General features: G+C 40.6%; 1 protein-coding gene across 2 annotated transcripts in view; it reads left to right on the top strand.

Moving 5' to 3' along the window:
* TCEANC2 (transcription elongation factor A N-terminal and central domain containing 2) overlaps nucleotides 1-16,639 on the top strand; it is a 47,012-nt gene that overhangs the window by 18,052 nt on the left and 12,321 nt on the right. For both annotated transcript variants that reach the window (XM_023727052.1, XM_004371705.2), the window contains exon 3: nucleotides 549-690. In XM_023727052.1, coding sequence (XP_023582820.1) covers nucleotides 549-690 — 142 coding nt within the window. The remainder of the gene's footprint in view (nucleotides 1-548; nucleotides 691-16,639) is intronic.

The raw sequence follows: 16,639 nt of genomic DNA, 5'->3' as shown, positions 1-16,639 counted from the left end.
ATGAAACAGCAAAATGTTAACTTTTTTTCCCATTTTGAGTAGTGGACTACTCTGTACCCTTTTATGTGTTTGAAGTATCTTTAAATAGTTTAAATGAGAGAGTTTGAATTTTATTCTCTAGGAAGAGGGGAACTGTTGAAGTGTGCTTTTTATTGTTGAAATAAACATCTGTTTATGACGTCTCCACTCTTGGTCCTCGCCTATGAATTAAGATACTCATAAGTGAACTGTAGGGTGATTCACCTCAGCATCATTTTTCTTTTCTTCTTATCCTTATGGCCTCTCACTGCTAAGTACCCGGTGGTGTCTGACATGGTAAGATTAAAACTTACACTTTTCCTAATAGATGCAACTCTCTTCCTGATTTGCAATAAGCAGGACCTGCTTTTAAGCAATTACCCATCATTTGGGGGCATTGCACATGCTGTGCTTTGGTTCAGGTCATAATCAATAATTCATATATCAATAGGAGCCCCATTAGCTCAGGTGAAGGCAGATGTCTTTCTAATGAAAATGTTCATTTTCCAAATGACTTTTCTTTTTCCCAGAGAGTTGTGGTTGTAGAAGACATAAAAAGATGGAAGACTATATTGGAGCTTCCTGATCAAACCAAAGAGAATCTAGTTGAAGCCTTACAAGAATTAAAGAAGAAAATACCCTCTAGGGAAGTGTTAAAGTCAACAAGGATAGGTATGTTCCTTCTGAATTTTATGAAAAGTATATATTTTGTCTCTCTCCTTTTTACTTTCCTCCCTTACTCAAACATTTATTAAGTTATCACATCAGCTTCTTAAAATATCTGTGGTGAAGGACTATTGTTTAAAAAAATTCTCCATTGGTCGCAGGCCAATACTTTCATAATATACAATAAAAATTACTGGGAAAAATGAAAATATGCAAAATACAAGTCTCAATTTTTTTATTATTAGATTCAACAGATATAGAATTACTCCATCAAATTGCTATAAAAGCTTCTAAGTGCTAACAATTTATGTACATACCTCATGGGCTGCTAACTGGCAGTGATCTCTGGATAACATTTTATCATAACACCGTTCTATTTCGCAGGACTTGTGCTTGATACTGAGTGTGCAAAATGAATGAGACATAGGTTCTTGACCCCAGGGAACTTACGGCTTGATAGAAATAGGCATAGAGACAAATAGGAGAAGTTAAATACCGTAGGTTATAAATAAAAACATGTAAATAATGTTCTGGGTACCATTCTAGCCTGTACGAGGTATATGCTGGCCCAAAGGACTTAAATCTGGGGAGTTCAGAAAAGGTTTCATAGAGGAGGGGACATGTCAGTTGCATCTTGAAGACTTGCCTTTTTTGTCTTGAGTAGAAATAACTTGCAAAGTGTGGTTTCTAAAAACAATGATAGCAACGCTTGCCGCTGCATCATTTATTACAGCATTGGAGATATTTAAACGGTAAGTCAGGAACTACATGGAATTGCCATTTTAGTACAGTACACAACTGTGAATAATATGCAAGGGAGAGCCAACATGTGTTCCTCAAGCTGCTCCCAACTCCCCAGAGAGTCCAGGGCAGTCATTCACAGCTGCTGTTCTTGCCCTCGCCTGTGCAGCCCTCGCCTTCTCTGCCTCCCCTTGACCTCTTGTTCATGAGAAGCAGGAGAGGGAGCAGCTTCAGACTGGCGCTAACAGCTGGGAAGAGCTGTGTGAAATCCCCAGAGGGCTCCCCAAGAGTCTTGAGAGTTGTGCCCCTGTAATATAAACCAGAATCTGAGAAAATTAGATGCTTAAAGAACATAAAACCCTATCACTGTAGCCAAGGAGATTCTCCCATCTGCTGCTGAATTTTCAGTCTTTATGGGTTGTGGTCACTAGAGGGCAATAAGACCATTGATATGAGCAGATAAGCTATCTCAACCAGTAGAGGGTACTAGTGATTAATATTTTATGACATGTATATATGTACATATGTATATGTATATGTTCATATTTAGGCACACACCACAAATACCATATATGATCAGATCTAAAATAATAGGCTGGAATTGTGTGCAGATGCAGAATGATGATAATTTTTTAAAAATCATTTCTGTTTGGCCTTTCAGTACAATTATGAATATGCTTTCAAGAATGGGTGTGTCTGATGTTCAGAGATTGCAATTCCAGGATCATAATGACACCACAGTGAGGGGGCTTGGCTTAGGAGGAGCTGGAAGCCACCCAGCTTTTGAATCTTAACCCTACCTTAAGCCTTCCCCAAACCTGAGATTGTATGGAATATAGGGATTTCTTGATTCCTTTATAGTTAGTTGCTGTGCTTAAAATTTCACTCTGATTATTGTCTGAGAGTGTTTATATTCTTCAACCTTTAGCCTTCCTGCCTGTCCCTGTCCTGTGGGTTGCAAGGGACAAATATTTACTGAGTACCTTCTTTGTGCTAGGAACTGTGCTGGCATAATGAAGGATGCAGATGTTATTCCCATCTTTTTGAAGCCTGCTGTCTAATGGAAAGAGAGACAATTTATAAGACTTTATCATACTGTGCGATGAGTTTTCTGATGATAGAGAGGAAAGTTAGCCAGATGAGTGTACGTATTGGGAGTAGGGGAGAGGATATTGAAGAATGTGTCAGGCAGGGGGTACATTGTGAGCATGTACAGAGGGGTAGAGGTGGGAGAGAATGTGTACATTTCAGAAACTAAAATAAGTTTGGTGTGTTTGAAATGTAATAGGCTGGAGAGAGAGTGTGTGGCAAGAAATAAGGCTGGAGAGACAGGCTGGGCCAGATGAAAGCCCTTCGTAAGCTATTCAGAACTGTTTGGTCTTGGCATATGTATTAGTTATCTATCACTGCATAACAAATTACCCCAAAATTTAGCAACTTAAGACAATATTTATTGTCCTGCACAATTTTTCTTAGGGTCAGGAATCTGAGAGCAGCTTGGTGGCTCTAGCTCAGGGTTTCTTATGAGGTTTGGGGCTGTGATCATCTGATGGCTTGACCAAGACTTCAGGATCTGCTTCTAAAATGGCTCACTCATAGGTTACTGGCAGGAGGCTTAGCTACTTGTCATATTGACCTCTCCTTAGAATTGCTCATGATATGGCAGTGGGCTTTCCCCAGAGCAAGTGATCCAGGAGAGGGTAAGACAGCAAAAGAACAACCAAGATGGAAGCCATGGTTCTTTTATAACCTAATCTCGGAAGTGACATATTATCACTTCTGTTGTATTCTTTTGGTCACACAGATCAGCCTGGTACAATTGGGGAAGCAACGACACAAGGCTGTGAATACCAGGAGGTAGGAATCATTGGAGGCTATTTTACAGGCCGGCTACTACAGCATGGATTTCTTTTTATTTATCCTAGATACATTACGCTTCCTGGACCTGCAGATTTATGTTCATTTGTAGACAGTTTACAGCCATTTTCTTCAAGAGTGCTGCTTTTCATTTTATCCATTCCCTCCTTCTGAGATTCTACAGTTATAAGTATGTTAGACCTTCTGTCTTCCATATCCCTTAGCTTGTCTGTCATACTTTTTATATCCTTTCTTGCAGCATTCTGGATAATTTCTTCTGATGTATCTTTTCCAAGTCATGAATTCTCTCTTCAGCAAATTAATCTGCTAAATTACTTAAATTCAGAATTTGATTTGCTGTTTAACTCATTCATTGAGTTTATTTCAAAAACTCCATTTTTCAATTTTAGAAATTTCCTTTTTTCTCTTCAGTCTGTTTCTTTTAAATGTTATTTGCACATTCTTGTGATTATACCCTTTATTTACATTTAATGCATAGCTGTTCTGTATTCTTCATCTGACGATTCTAATATTTGCAGTCTTTAGGGATCTAAATCTGTTGTTTATCGCTTCTGCTGACTCCTGTGGTGCTTGCCTTCCCATATGCTTGTTGATTTTTAATTGTGAGCTGATTATTTGATTTTAATCTATGGATATTCTGTGGGACTAAATTGGAGAAGCTTCCCTCTAGAGAGAATTTGCTTCTTCATTTGTTTCTGCCAGTAGTCAGGGGCCACCTCTGACCTGGAATACTTGAGCACACCTCTCAGGGGTCCCAGCTCAGTATGGGAGTCCCAGGATTAGTTCTCCCACCTTACCACTGGCCCAAGGCTAAGTATTTCAGCCTGGTTGGTATTGGTATCAGCCTTTAGCATAACCCCACCCCTCCCTGAGCCTACCCTCTGCTTACTTTTCTGGGGCGAGGGAGGTGGCTTCTATCCAGGATCTAGTTGTACTGCAGCAGTAGGGTAGCTTTAGTCTTCTATAAAATCTGAGAGTTGGGTCTTTGCAGTGTAATGAATCACTTAATATGGCCCTTCTAGCTATGGTCTTTGTGATTCACACACAGTGATTGAGTGGGACTTTGCAAATAAGGTGTATGGAACCTGTGATGGTTGGGGTTATGTGTCAACTTGGGTAGGCCATGATTCCCAATATTGTATGGTTGTCCTCCATTTTATGTGTTGTGGATCCTGACCTCTACATGTTGATGAGGCAGGATCGGTGTAGGGTATGTCTTGTGTTGAAGCCTTGCAGGAGGGCGTGACTTAAGTCCCACCCTTACTCAAGTTACGTCCTTTCCTGGCGTGTGGCCTGCATCTAAGGTATATGTGTGGATGACCTGGCGGAGTTCTCTCTTTGCATCTAGATCCCATGTCTAGTTCATGATCAGTTGACCTCCAGGGTTCTTGGGACTTGAGCCAGAGGCCTGCTGTCTTACCTGCCGATTCTGGGATTTGCTGGCCTCCACAGCCCCATGGGCCATTGGCCTATTATATGACCTGATTTACCAGCTTCCACAGTCTTGTGAGCCAACAGCCTGTGTTCTGAACTGCCAGTTTGGGTTCATCAGCCACTGCAGCCATGTGTGTCGGATTTGGAACTTGCCAGCCTCCACAACCGCGTGAGCCTTTTCTTTTGTATGGTTCATGAGTTCAGTGGCATCTTGCAGCGAATTATGGAACCCAAAGATGAGAGCAACAATACTGAGGGGGGAGGGAGTAGTTGATGTTAGAGATGATGGACTGGTACAGCAGTTTGGAAGAGGTGGACATTTGGAACATCTTTAATCCCCGCCTCATAGGAACCAGCTTTGTGCTGATCCTTATAAAAGAAATTATTCGTTTAGTCTCTATCCTAAGGATAATAGGTGGTTATTATTGAAGGATTTTGAGTGGAGGAATGATATTCAGATTTGCATTTTAGAAAAATCTGTCTGACTGTCATGTAGGAAGAGGGTTGGAGAGAAGCAAACCTACAGGCAGGAAACCCTACTAGGAAGCTACTGAACATATAGATGAGAAATAAAGGTGGCCTGGAAGGGGTGGTAGTGGGGATAGAGAAATGTGCTTGGAATCGAGAGACGTAAGTGGAATAAAATCCAAAGGACCTACAGATTAATTGGATGTTGGGAATGAAGATGAAGGAGTGAAAGCTGAGTGAAATCAGATTTCTGATATGGGCAACTAAATGGATGGCAGTACCATTAAGATAGGGGTCAACAGGTTTGGAGGGGGAAATAATGAGTTAAGTTTTAGATTTATTGCACTAGAGATAACTGTGGGGCATGCAAGAGGAAATGTCCAATAGGCTGTTCGATGCATAAGGCTAAAGCTGAAGAAATACTGTAAATATAGATTTGGGAGTCATCATCAGCATATAGTTAGAAATATATGGCTGGAAATAGATAAACTTGCCCAGGGAGAGTAAATAAGAAAAGCAAAGAACCACGTCCAGAATCCTGAAGCCCACCAATATGTAAGGGACTTGTAGAAGGAGACCGAGAAATTGTGGCCAGAGAAAGAGAAGAGAAACAAGAGAAATGCTGTCATGGAATACGAAGGAAAGAATGTTTCTAGGGATTGGTCAGCAGTGTCCATGGTTGTCAAAGGGCGAAATAAGGTAAGTCTAAAAATTGTGCATTGGCTTTTGCAAAGGAATGTCATTAATGATCTTGGTAAGGACAGTTCCAAAGGTAAGGTTAGGGGCAGAAGCTTGAGTGAGGGGGAGGTAAGGAAATGAAACTGCAAATAGCCCTTTCAAGAAGTTTGGTATTGAAAGAAAGGAGAGAGGGGGCAATATCAGAAAGAGAAGTGGGATTGAAGGAAGTCCTGATTTTTAAGATGGGAGAGAATCAAACATGTATGATTGCTAGCATTCAGTGGAATAAGAGGAGTTAACAATATAGGAGAAAGATAACAGAGTGAGGTCCCTAAATTCTTAAGACTGATGAACCAGATGAGGATTAGGAGAAGCAAGAAACCTGGATCATCATCCAATCTGTGTTTTATCCGTTCTAGATTCATTTCATTCATTCAACATGTATTGAACACCTCCCACGTACCATGCCTTATACTGAATGCTAGAGAATAATGTATGGTCCATGTTTATAAGGAGCTCACTTTCTTTTTGGGGAAATAGGCATATAGGTGTATAATTATGATTGACGTAAAAATGCCTAACTTAAGGGATGTACAAAGGTCTGTGGGAATACAAGGGAGAGAGTGACTATTTCTGCTTGGGTAAGTTGGAAAGGGTTTTCTTAGAGGTGGAATTTTGCTAGGTCAGAATGGGATCAGGCTCATCGCAGGCAAACACATGAGCAAAGTAGTGGAGGCTTGAACATCCTGGGAACAGCATGGCTAGAATCTAGGATGCATGGCTAGGATGGAAGAGTGGATAGAGATAGGGCCTGATTATAAAGAAACTTAAAAGCTGGCCAGCGGGGACTTTATCCTAAAGGCCAGTGTTTTCAAGTGTGTGTTTCTTAGAACTCTGGTCCAGTGATGTGCCCCTAAAGAAAGCTTTATAGGTTCAAATAAACTTGGAAAATGCTGCATTACTGTCTTCTCTCCCTTAGAGATTTTCAGTGTACTTCATCATGTAGTAGGCTATGGGAAATTCCACAGTAAAGAAACCTGGTTAATTTTGTTTTATCCACAGTTTCCCAAAGAACTCTTTTTCTTTTTTTAGGGAATAATCTGTTAGCAGCCTATAAGCATTTCTCACTTTGGAAACAAACTGCTATTGGAACCGTTTAATGTATTTAAGCTAGAGGGTGATGTGATGTGATCTGAGTTTTTGGTGGCCAAGAAAAGAATGTGTAGGAAAGAGGTGATACTGGAGAATGGGAGAACAGAGAGATGGTCGTTCAGCCTTTCATTCAACTCACATTTATTGAATGCCTACCACGTGCCAGCCTCTGTGGTAGGTGCCTGTGATCAAACCAGGTAAAAATTGCTCCTGGTGTGAAGCTTACATTTTAGTGAGGGAGACAGGCAATAAGGAAAAAACATACTAAGGAATTGTATAGTATTTTAGAAAATGATAAGTGCTATGTGTCTTAGTCATCTAGTGCTGCTACAACAGAAATACCACAAGTGGATGGTTTTAATGAAGAGAAGTTTATTTCCTCATAGTCAAAGTAGGCTAAAAGTCCAAATTCAGGGCATCAGCTCCAGGGGAAGTCTTTCTCTCTCTGTCAGCCTTCTCATCAGTGTTCCCCTGGACTAGGAGCTTCTCGGCTCAGGGACCCTGGTCCAAAGGACGTGCTGTGCTCCCTGCACTGCTTTCTTGATGGTATGAGGTCCCCTCATCTCACTGCTCACTTCTGTCTTTTATATCTCAAGATATTGCCTCAGGATACAGTCCAATCTTGTAGACTGAGTCCTGCCTTACTAACACAACTGCCGCCCATCCTCCCTCATTAACATCATAGAGGCAGGATTTACAACTTATAGGAAAACCACACAATACCAGGAATCATGGCCCAGCCAAACTGATAAACACATTTTTGGGGGGACATAATTCAAACCATGGCACTATGGAAAAATGAAAAGCAGAGCAGGTTAAGGGGAATGATGAATGTGGATGGGGTGGGCAGGAGTGGGCCTCACTGAAAAAGTGACATTTGAGCAAATGCCTGAAGGAGGTGAGGAAGTGAGCCACGAGGACAAGTTACGGTTGTGGTCATCAAGGTGAGACATGGTGGAGTCATGGAGGACTGAGGAGGAGTGAAGAAGAAAAACCGCTTTTTAGACCTTATCAGGGAGAATGTACCAGACTTAGAGAGCAAGGATTGATTGGAGGTGAGGGAGAAGGGGAAAGCCAGGATGCCTCTCATGGAAATTTTCCCCTTTAATTGTCCTGCCACCTTTTCCAGACACTTTGTTCCTCTCCTTCCTTTCATGGCCAGATTCCTTTAAAAATTATTAATACTCACAACCCCCATTTCCTCGCTTCCTACTTCTTCATTAAATCCTTCCCACAACAACTAGTCGTCTCGCTTAGAACACTAGTGATTTCATCCTAGCTCACTCCTACGGTTTTGTCTCAGTTCACATCTCCCCAGAACTGTGAACTTGAGACCATTGATGACTCTTTTACGTTGACATAAATGGCACTGATCTGGTTGCCAGTTCTGTTTTCTATTTTAAAAATGTTTGTTTCCTTCATAGCCCTTATCTCAGTTTGTAGTTTCTTATTTAATTATTTAGTTCTTTATTTTTTTATTTACCAGACAGTAATTCCGTTTTATTCACAAAATGTATTTCAAGCATTAGTGAGACACACAGCAGGGGCTCAGTAAATATTCGACTTATGAATGAAAATGACAACATTGGACAAAGAAGGCTCTTTCTAGCCTTCTTTATTCCTATGTTTCTCACCTTACTCTCTTTCTTCATTCCTTGTCTCCTGTCCCCCAACAGAGAGTGCTTTCTTCTAAAGCTCAGACTTCAGTCTTTTGCTACTTCTTTAGAGCACTTAGCCGGAGAGCTTCTCTACTTCTCCAACTTAACTGAGATCTTAATCCAGATGACTCTTGAATTTGCATCTCTTGTCTAGAACCATTTTTGAATCTTAGATTTTTAGAAAGGTTGCTCTGATTTATATTCCTACCATTTTCTTAAAATCTTACTAATTTAATACATAAAAAAAGCATTTTGTTTTCGTTTGCTGCATAGGATTAATTGTTTTCCATGTGTTTATTGGCACTCTGTCCTTCCTTTTTTTGTGAATTGTCTCTTCGTGTTCTTTGTCCATATTTGTATGAGCTTTGTAAATGTCAATGTCATAAACCCTTTTAAATCCATTTAGCTACCTCAATTTATAAACAAGGAAACTGAGACTTAGGTGAAGTGACGTAGCTAGGGCTATGTAGTGAGTTAGCGTCAGAGATGTAATAAGAACCCTGATCTCTTGGGGCATTGTTCTTTCCTGGTTAGCAGCCTGCCGTTGTGCCCTGGACGCCAGCCATATGTGCCTTTCCTTTATTGGACCATCCTCTGGGTTCTGCCATCTGTTCAAACTCACCTCTTTTAAATCAGAATGTAGTTCTTTTCTTGTGTACCCCAAATTGGAGCTTTCTCCTAGTAGCCCCATTTTAGTTAGTGTCCCTAGCATTTTAATCTGACATAAACTCTTTAGGTTGAAGTGTCCAGCAGGCAGGTGGAGATGTAGGGTTGAAGCTCACATGAGAGACTTAGACTAGAATACATATTTGGAAGTCATTTGCCAGAAACTGTTCGCTTAAAATCATTCTCTGAGTAATAGAGAAGATTAAAGGGCAAAAGACTGAACCTGGGAGAATAATTGTGATGGGGAAGTGGGAGGAGGAAGAGGAGCCACTGAAGGAGGTGGAGAGAGTGCAGTTAGAGAAGAGAAGAGAGCCAGGGGAGTACAGTGACATGAAGGCCAAGGAGGAGAGTGTTTTAAGAGGCAGGAGAAATGAGTGTCCTCAATGGTCTCAAGTGGTCTGGAAGGTTGAGGGCCAGATGAGCAAAAACCTTTGGACTTGGCAATTATGGGACCTCTGCAAGTGGATACTTTTATTATAAAGGAAACCAGTAGGCAAGGGGTATTGCATAAATGGCTGGTGAGACAGTGGAGTTAGGCCTTGCACTGTCAACCTGGTAAGCAGTCACACTCCACTTTTGCAATACTGTATGTACGAATATTTTGGGAAAAGTTTTATGTTAGTCATATCGATCTGATTTCAGAGATGCCGTATTTTCATTTATGATTGATCAACAACAACAAAAATCCTATACTTACAAAGTGCTTTCACATCTATGACCTCACTTGATCCATATAACAATTCCATACTGTAAATGTTATTTTCTCCATTTTACAAATGGGAAGAATGAGACTTACAGAGTTTAAAGTAACTTGCCCCAGGTCAGATGACCAGATACACCATGTCATGCCACCTCCTGAAAACTAAAGATGCACATTTGTCCATAGATGAAGCTAAAAATGTTTGTTGAGTGAAGATAGGAGTCAGCGAGTGAGTGAATGAATGAGCACGTGATTTGACTTGCCCCTGGTCACAGCATAAGTTAGTGGCAAGGGCCTTTCAAATGGCCTTCTATTCTCAAGTTGTCCCATAGATTCCCATTGTGTCAGTAATCCTGAACTATTTATAGGCCCTCTATTCATTTTCTGTTGCTACCGTAACAAATTACTCCATACTTAGTGGCTTAAAACAACACAAATTTATTATCTTACAGTTTTGTAGTTCTCAAATCCGGTATGGGTCTCACTGGGCTAAACTCAGATGTTAGCAGGGCTATATTTCTTTCTGGAGACTCTAAGGGAGAATTCTTTTCTTTGCCTTTCTAGCATCTAGAAGCCACTTGCTTTCTTTGGCTTGTGACCTCCTTCCTCCATTGTCAAAGCTAGCAATGACAGTTCACATTCTTCTCACATTGCATCTCTCTGACCCACCTGCCTCTTCTTCCACTTTTAAGAATTCATGAGATTAGATTGGGCCCAGCTGGATAATCCATGATAATCTCCCCATCTCAAGATCTTTAACCTTAATCACATCTGTAAAGTCCCTGTGGCCATGTTAGGGAACATATTCACAGGTTCTAGACATCTTTGAGCGGCCATTATTTTGCCTACCACAGCCCTCAAATTATTCCAGCTATTTCAGACTTCTATACCCTTGTTCAGTGTACTTCTTATGCCATCCCTTTCTCCTTGAGTCATTGTCGAGACTCAGGACAGGAATTGCCTCTTTCATGGTGTTCCCTGGCCCCTTTGCCAGCTGAAGTGACTCCTTTGTCCTTTAGGTCTTCCCAGAGGTTCTACCTTAAATACTCTTAGGACCTGTAACACTTTAGTGCATTTGTTTTTTTAGGTCTTCCCCTGTACCTAGATCCACCTGGAGTTCCCTGAGTGCAAGGCTATGTCTCACTCCACATTCTAGCACAGGGCCTAGTACATACCTAGTATTCAGTATAGTTTGTTAAATGAGTGAAAGAGTGCTTCCTGCAGGGAATTTGTGTTAACAGTGCACTGGCTGCAGAAACGCCCTACCCTTAAACCCAGGGTACTTGACCCAGATCATAAGACTAGCCAGTGATACCGCTTACTTGCAAACATAAACTTCATGGAGCAAATAATGACTATTTGCAGATCATTAACTTCCTTGATGTAGCTACTGAGCAACCTGTGACCTTGGGGAAAGGTCATGGAGCCTCATTTTTTTTTTCAACTGAATCGTGAAGAGGTAGTACTGTATGATTGACAGAGGCAGTATAGTATAGAGGTTAAAGCAGGGGCTCTGGAGCCAGACTGCCTAAGTTAAAACCTCGTCCTGCTTCCTACTTGCTGTGTCCTTCAGCAAGTTGCTTAACCTCTCAGCACCCCCACTTTTTTTTCATCTGTGTAATGGGGAATAATAATAGCACGTACCTCATAGAGTTGTTCTGAAGATTAAATGAGTTAAGATATGTAAAGTACAGCGACTGTGGTTGCTATCGTGAAAGTCACTTTGCGATCGAAGTTTACAAGTCTGCCTTGTATTTTCTAGAAGATTTCCCAGCCCCCGTCCCTCTTCTTCCCTCTTCCTGCCCTTGACTGGAATGCCTTTCCCACTGTCACTCTTTTTTGGAGGCTCCTCCTTCTTGCTGACTTGTGGGCTCCCTTTCAGCACTGCATTTCCTGGGCTAGTTTCCCTGGTGTTGGCAGAGCCTTCTGACCAGTCTGAACGGGGCTCTTGTGGAAGTATCTGTGGGTGATACTGCCCACTGCCCTGGCCTGAAAGTTGAAGCCTTTTGCGCTTTGGCTACCTACCTCTCAGGGTCTGTGCTCTTCTGGTCTGGGAGTACCAAGAAGGTGAACAACATTGTGTTAACCAAGCTTTATTGAACACTCTCTGTGTGCCAGTTCCTAACAACACAGAGGAATGGGATATAGTATCCAGGATTAAGTGTGCAGGCTGTGAAGTCTGGGTGCTTGTGTTTAAATCCTGGCTTCCATACTTAGTAACTGTGAGACCTTGGGCAAGTTACTTTGTTAAGCTTCATTTTCCTCATTTATAAAAGGAGATATAATAATAGTACTTAATTCATTATTTACTTATAAAAATTAAATGAGATAATTTATATAAAGCTTGGAGTGGTAAGCAGGAAGAATTCTCAGCAATAAGTTTAAGAATTAGAAACTTTCATTTTTCCAGTGCCTTTGGATTTAATTCTTTATAGTATAGTTCCATTATTTTGTTTGTAATTGTATGATTTTCCCAGTCAGTTACATCCATATTCAAATGTTAGTACAAAACCAACTTGAAAACCAGAAGTAAGTGGATTTTATTTAACTGTTTGATTCAATAAAAATCTGATGCAGTTATTTATTGAATGTCTGTTCTGTGCTAGACACTATGCTTTGTGCTGGTAATATAACTTGAAATAAGGGACAGGTTCTACCCTCAAGATGTTTACAGTTAAGGGGGGAAATGGGCATTTAAACATTCTAGGCAGAGGGAACAGTGTGAGCTAAGGCTTAGAAATGTGAAAAGGCCAGATAACCTGATCCAAAACAGGGATAGGCAAGCTGCTGTCTATGGTTAGAATTTAGCACATGGAGGCAAAGGGTCGGGGGCTGGGGATGAGGGGAGGAAGAAAGAGAGTGACATGGTAAGAGGTAAGGTCAAAGATGTTCCAGGTTATCCAGAGCTTGAATGGTATACTTAGGAATTAATCAACTCAATGGCAGCTAACAACAACAACAGAGAGCTGTTGAAAGATTTTTGGTAAGGAAGTGTTACGATCAAATTGTGTTTTAGAGAGGTCATTCTGACTTCAGATAAAGGATGAATTGGAGAGGGCCAGTCTGGGTGCAGAGATTGGTTATAAACCACTGCAGCAGACCTGTGAGAGGTGATGAGGACCCAAACCAGGGCAGCAGTGAGGAGGAAGGAAAGGATATAGGAAACATCAAGGAAGTGGATCTGTAAGACTTGGGAAGATTGAATGAATATGAAGGTGAGAGAGACAGTGGAGCCCAAAATGATAGTTGCGTGATAATGTCATTGAATGACAAATACAGGAGGAGGAGGCACTGAAGGGGATTGATTATAAGGAGTTCTTTTTCTCATTTTAGAAATGCTGAGTTAGAGGTGCTTGCAGATTAAGCAGGTAGAGATGTCTGGTAGGGAACTGGATATTTGAGTCTTCTGCTCCATGGAAACCTTTGGGCTAGAGATACATTTTGGGGAGTCTTCTGTTTGCAGATGGTAGTTGGACCACAGGAGTGGGTAAGATTACTCAGTGAAGGCAGGTGGAGAAGAATGAGAAGAGGCCAAGGACAACAGCCCAGCTAGTGTTCTCAGATAATTAAAGGTTAGGAAAAGAATAAGCAGCCAGCAAAAGAGCTGGAGAAGAAAGAGGAGAATCAGTAACGGGGTGTCTCCAAAAACAATGGAAGAGAATATTTCAGAATAATTCAGAAAGGAACGAGGCAGTAATATCACATGCCACAGAGAAGTCAAGTAAGATCAGGACAGAGAAGGTCCACTGGATTTGACAAGTAGGGGGACTCTCTTTTTGGGATACTTCTGGATCTTCATTGTATATATAAAGCTGGGTCAATGTTACCTTTCTTGAAGAGAGAAAAGGATAAAGTGAGGAACAAATGAAGGAAAGGATCTCTACTCAGGAAACGCGGATGCACCTCTATTACAGCACAGCCCAGTCTATTAGGATTGCTTCCATGTTGAGCCACCTCACGAGACTGTGAGCTGAGCTGTGTAGATACGCACACACAGTCCCACTACTCAGAGACCCCTGTTAATAATGTGATTGAAAATTCTTTTAGGCTTTTTTTCTCTGCTTATAAATGTGTACGTGTATGTGTGCCTGTACTTTTAAAAATAAATACAGATTCATACTGTGCATGTTCTTCTAAGAACCTGCTTTTTTCACTTAACTGAATAAGTGATCGTCTTTCCATGTTACTACATGTAGAGTTATTCCAGTCTTCAGTGACTGCAGAGTATTAATGGTTTGAATGGACTATAATTTCTTTAACCAAATGGACTCTTACTGGTGAGCACATAGGTTCTTTTTAGCTTTACCCTATCATAAACAGTACTGGAATGAGCATCTTTGTACATATATTTTCTTTGCACATTTTGGCAGGTTAGATTTGGTAGTTAAATTCCGAGGACTGTGTCTTACTCACCTCTGTACCCTCAGCACCAGGCATAAAGTAGGTGCTCAGTAAACGTGTTAAAATGACCTGAGTTGATGTCTCTGAGGTCCTACAGCATCTTGTTTATCTTTGTAATTTTAGTTATTTACGACAGTGACCAACAGGACCAAAAAAATGTTTCCTGAATGAATAATCTCAAGGATATAGAGAACTCTACCCAGAAAAAGAAGACATCCAATAGTGATTTCAGCTTTTAAGTGATGTGTGTTTCAAAAGCATTTCACTAAGCGTTGCTGGCTAGGAAGCACCTTGAGACATTTCTAATGAGCACTCTGCATTCTGCCTCCTCCCCTTGTGATGAGTATTTGTATACTTCTTTCCCTGGTCAGGAGAAAGGGTGGGTAAAAATTCTTGTTAAATAATGGTTAGAGTGAGAAGTTAAAGACGTGTAATATTACGTTGTCTTTTGCCTTCTCTTCAAAGTTATGTTTCTTTTTCACCTCCAGGGCCCTCTTCATAGAACCTTTAAAGCAAGGACAGTATCTTGTTCAGTACTGCATGATTATTGCCTAGCGTAGTACCTAGCACAAATAGTAGGCCTTTGGTAAATGTGTGTAGAATAAATGAATCAAGCAAGTGCTGAGCTATGCAAAAACCTGTTGTCATCGAATTGATTTCGACTCGTAGCGACCCATAGGACAGAGTAGAACCGCCTCATAGGTTTCCAGGGAGCGGCTGGTGGATTCCAACTGCTGACTTTTTGGTTAGCAGCCAAGCTCTTAACCGGTGAGCCACCAGGGCTCCCATGTTTTGACCATTTTCCCAAATTTTAATCCTTTCCCTTCCCTTTAGGAGGCCTGGTGGTGCAGTGGTTAAGAGCTTAGCTGCTAACCGAAAGGTGTGCAGTTTGAACCCACCAGCCACCCTATGGGACAGTTCTACTCTGTCCTACAGGGTCACTACAAGTCAGAATCGATTCAGCAGCAGTGGGTTTGGTGCCTTCTCTTTGTATAATGATAACTCTTTTATTATATATTAAATTCTTATATGTAATAGAGTCTGTTTCTGAGTTTCATTTCTTATACTATAGATTTGTCCATCTGTTTGTTTTTGGTGCCGAACCATCTACTTTTAATTATTGTTGCTTTATGATATGTTCTAGTATTTTATAAGATGAGTTGCACCTCATAACTCCTCTTTTTCAAAATAGTATTATATACTCTTGACCATTTATATTGCTAAAATAAGTCTAGAAATATTTGGTTATATTCTAATAAAAAAATCCTTTTGTGGCTTTTTCTTGAGATTACGTTAAATCTACACATAAATTTCTATGAGTATTGACATCTTTGTGCTAATCTTTCCATCATATAATATGGTATATTTTCCCCTTTTATTCAAATCTTCTGTTATATATTTGGTAAATATATATATTATTCTTCCTATAGGTCTTTCATTTAACCAACATTTATTGAACACTCCCCCTCACTCCTACCTCTTGCCACGGTGCTCACTGCTAGAGACACAAAGATAAACATGTCACAGCTCTTGCCCTCAACGAGCTCACTTTGGTCACAAGAGAGATAACTGATTAGACAGTTACAACTGTGTATAATTATTATTGTGATAAATAGAAGCACAAGGTGCTAAGGAAGCACAGGAGGGGCACCCAACCGAGACAGGGGTATCAAGGAAAACTTCCTGCAGGAGAGGACTCCTGAACTGAGTCTTAAAGGCTGAACGAAGTTAACCAGGTGAAGAAGAAAGAAAGAATATTCCAAGTAAACAGAATTCATTGAGATATGTGTTCAAAAGTAAAGAGATAAGAAAAAATGTTAAACTATCTTAGGAGCTGCAATTAGCTAGAGTATAGTAACTACAAGTAGCTGGATTATAGAATGAGGATGGTATAGTAGTCAGCAATGAAGCCAGGAAGTATGTGGGAGTGAGGCAGTTTGTGAAGGAACTTGTGTGACAAGGTAAGAGTTTAGATATCGGATTGAAGGATTTAAGTGGAGGAAAGAAATGGTCAGATTCATGTTTTAGAAAAAATCTCCCTCAATGAAAAAATAATAAAACTAGATAAAGGAAGCCTACTCTAGCTGTAGTCTGGAAGATGGCATATAGAGGTACCAAACTTAGGCAGTGAGGCCATTGAAGTCATCTAGAGGAGATATAATGTCTTAGTTATCTAGTG

This window comes from Trichechus manatus, unplaced genomic scaffold (genome assembly GCF_000243295.1).
Source record: "Trichechus manatus latirostris isolate Lorelei unplaced genomic scaffold, TriManLat1.0 scaffold00015, whole genome shotgun sequence".
NCBI classification, from domain to species: Eukaryota; Metazoa; Chordata; class Mammalia; order Sirenia; family Trichechidae; genus Trichechus; species Trichechus manatus.
Note: the sequence above shows the minus strand (reverse complement) of the source record. Positions and strands in the feature narration are given on the sequence as shown.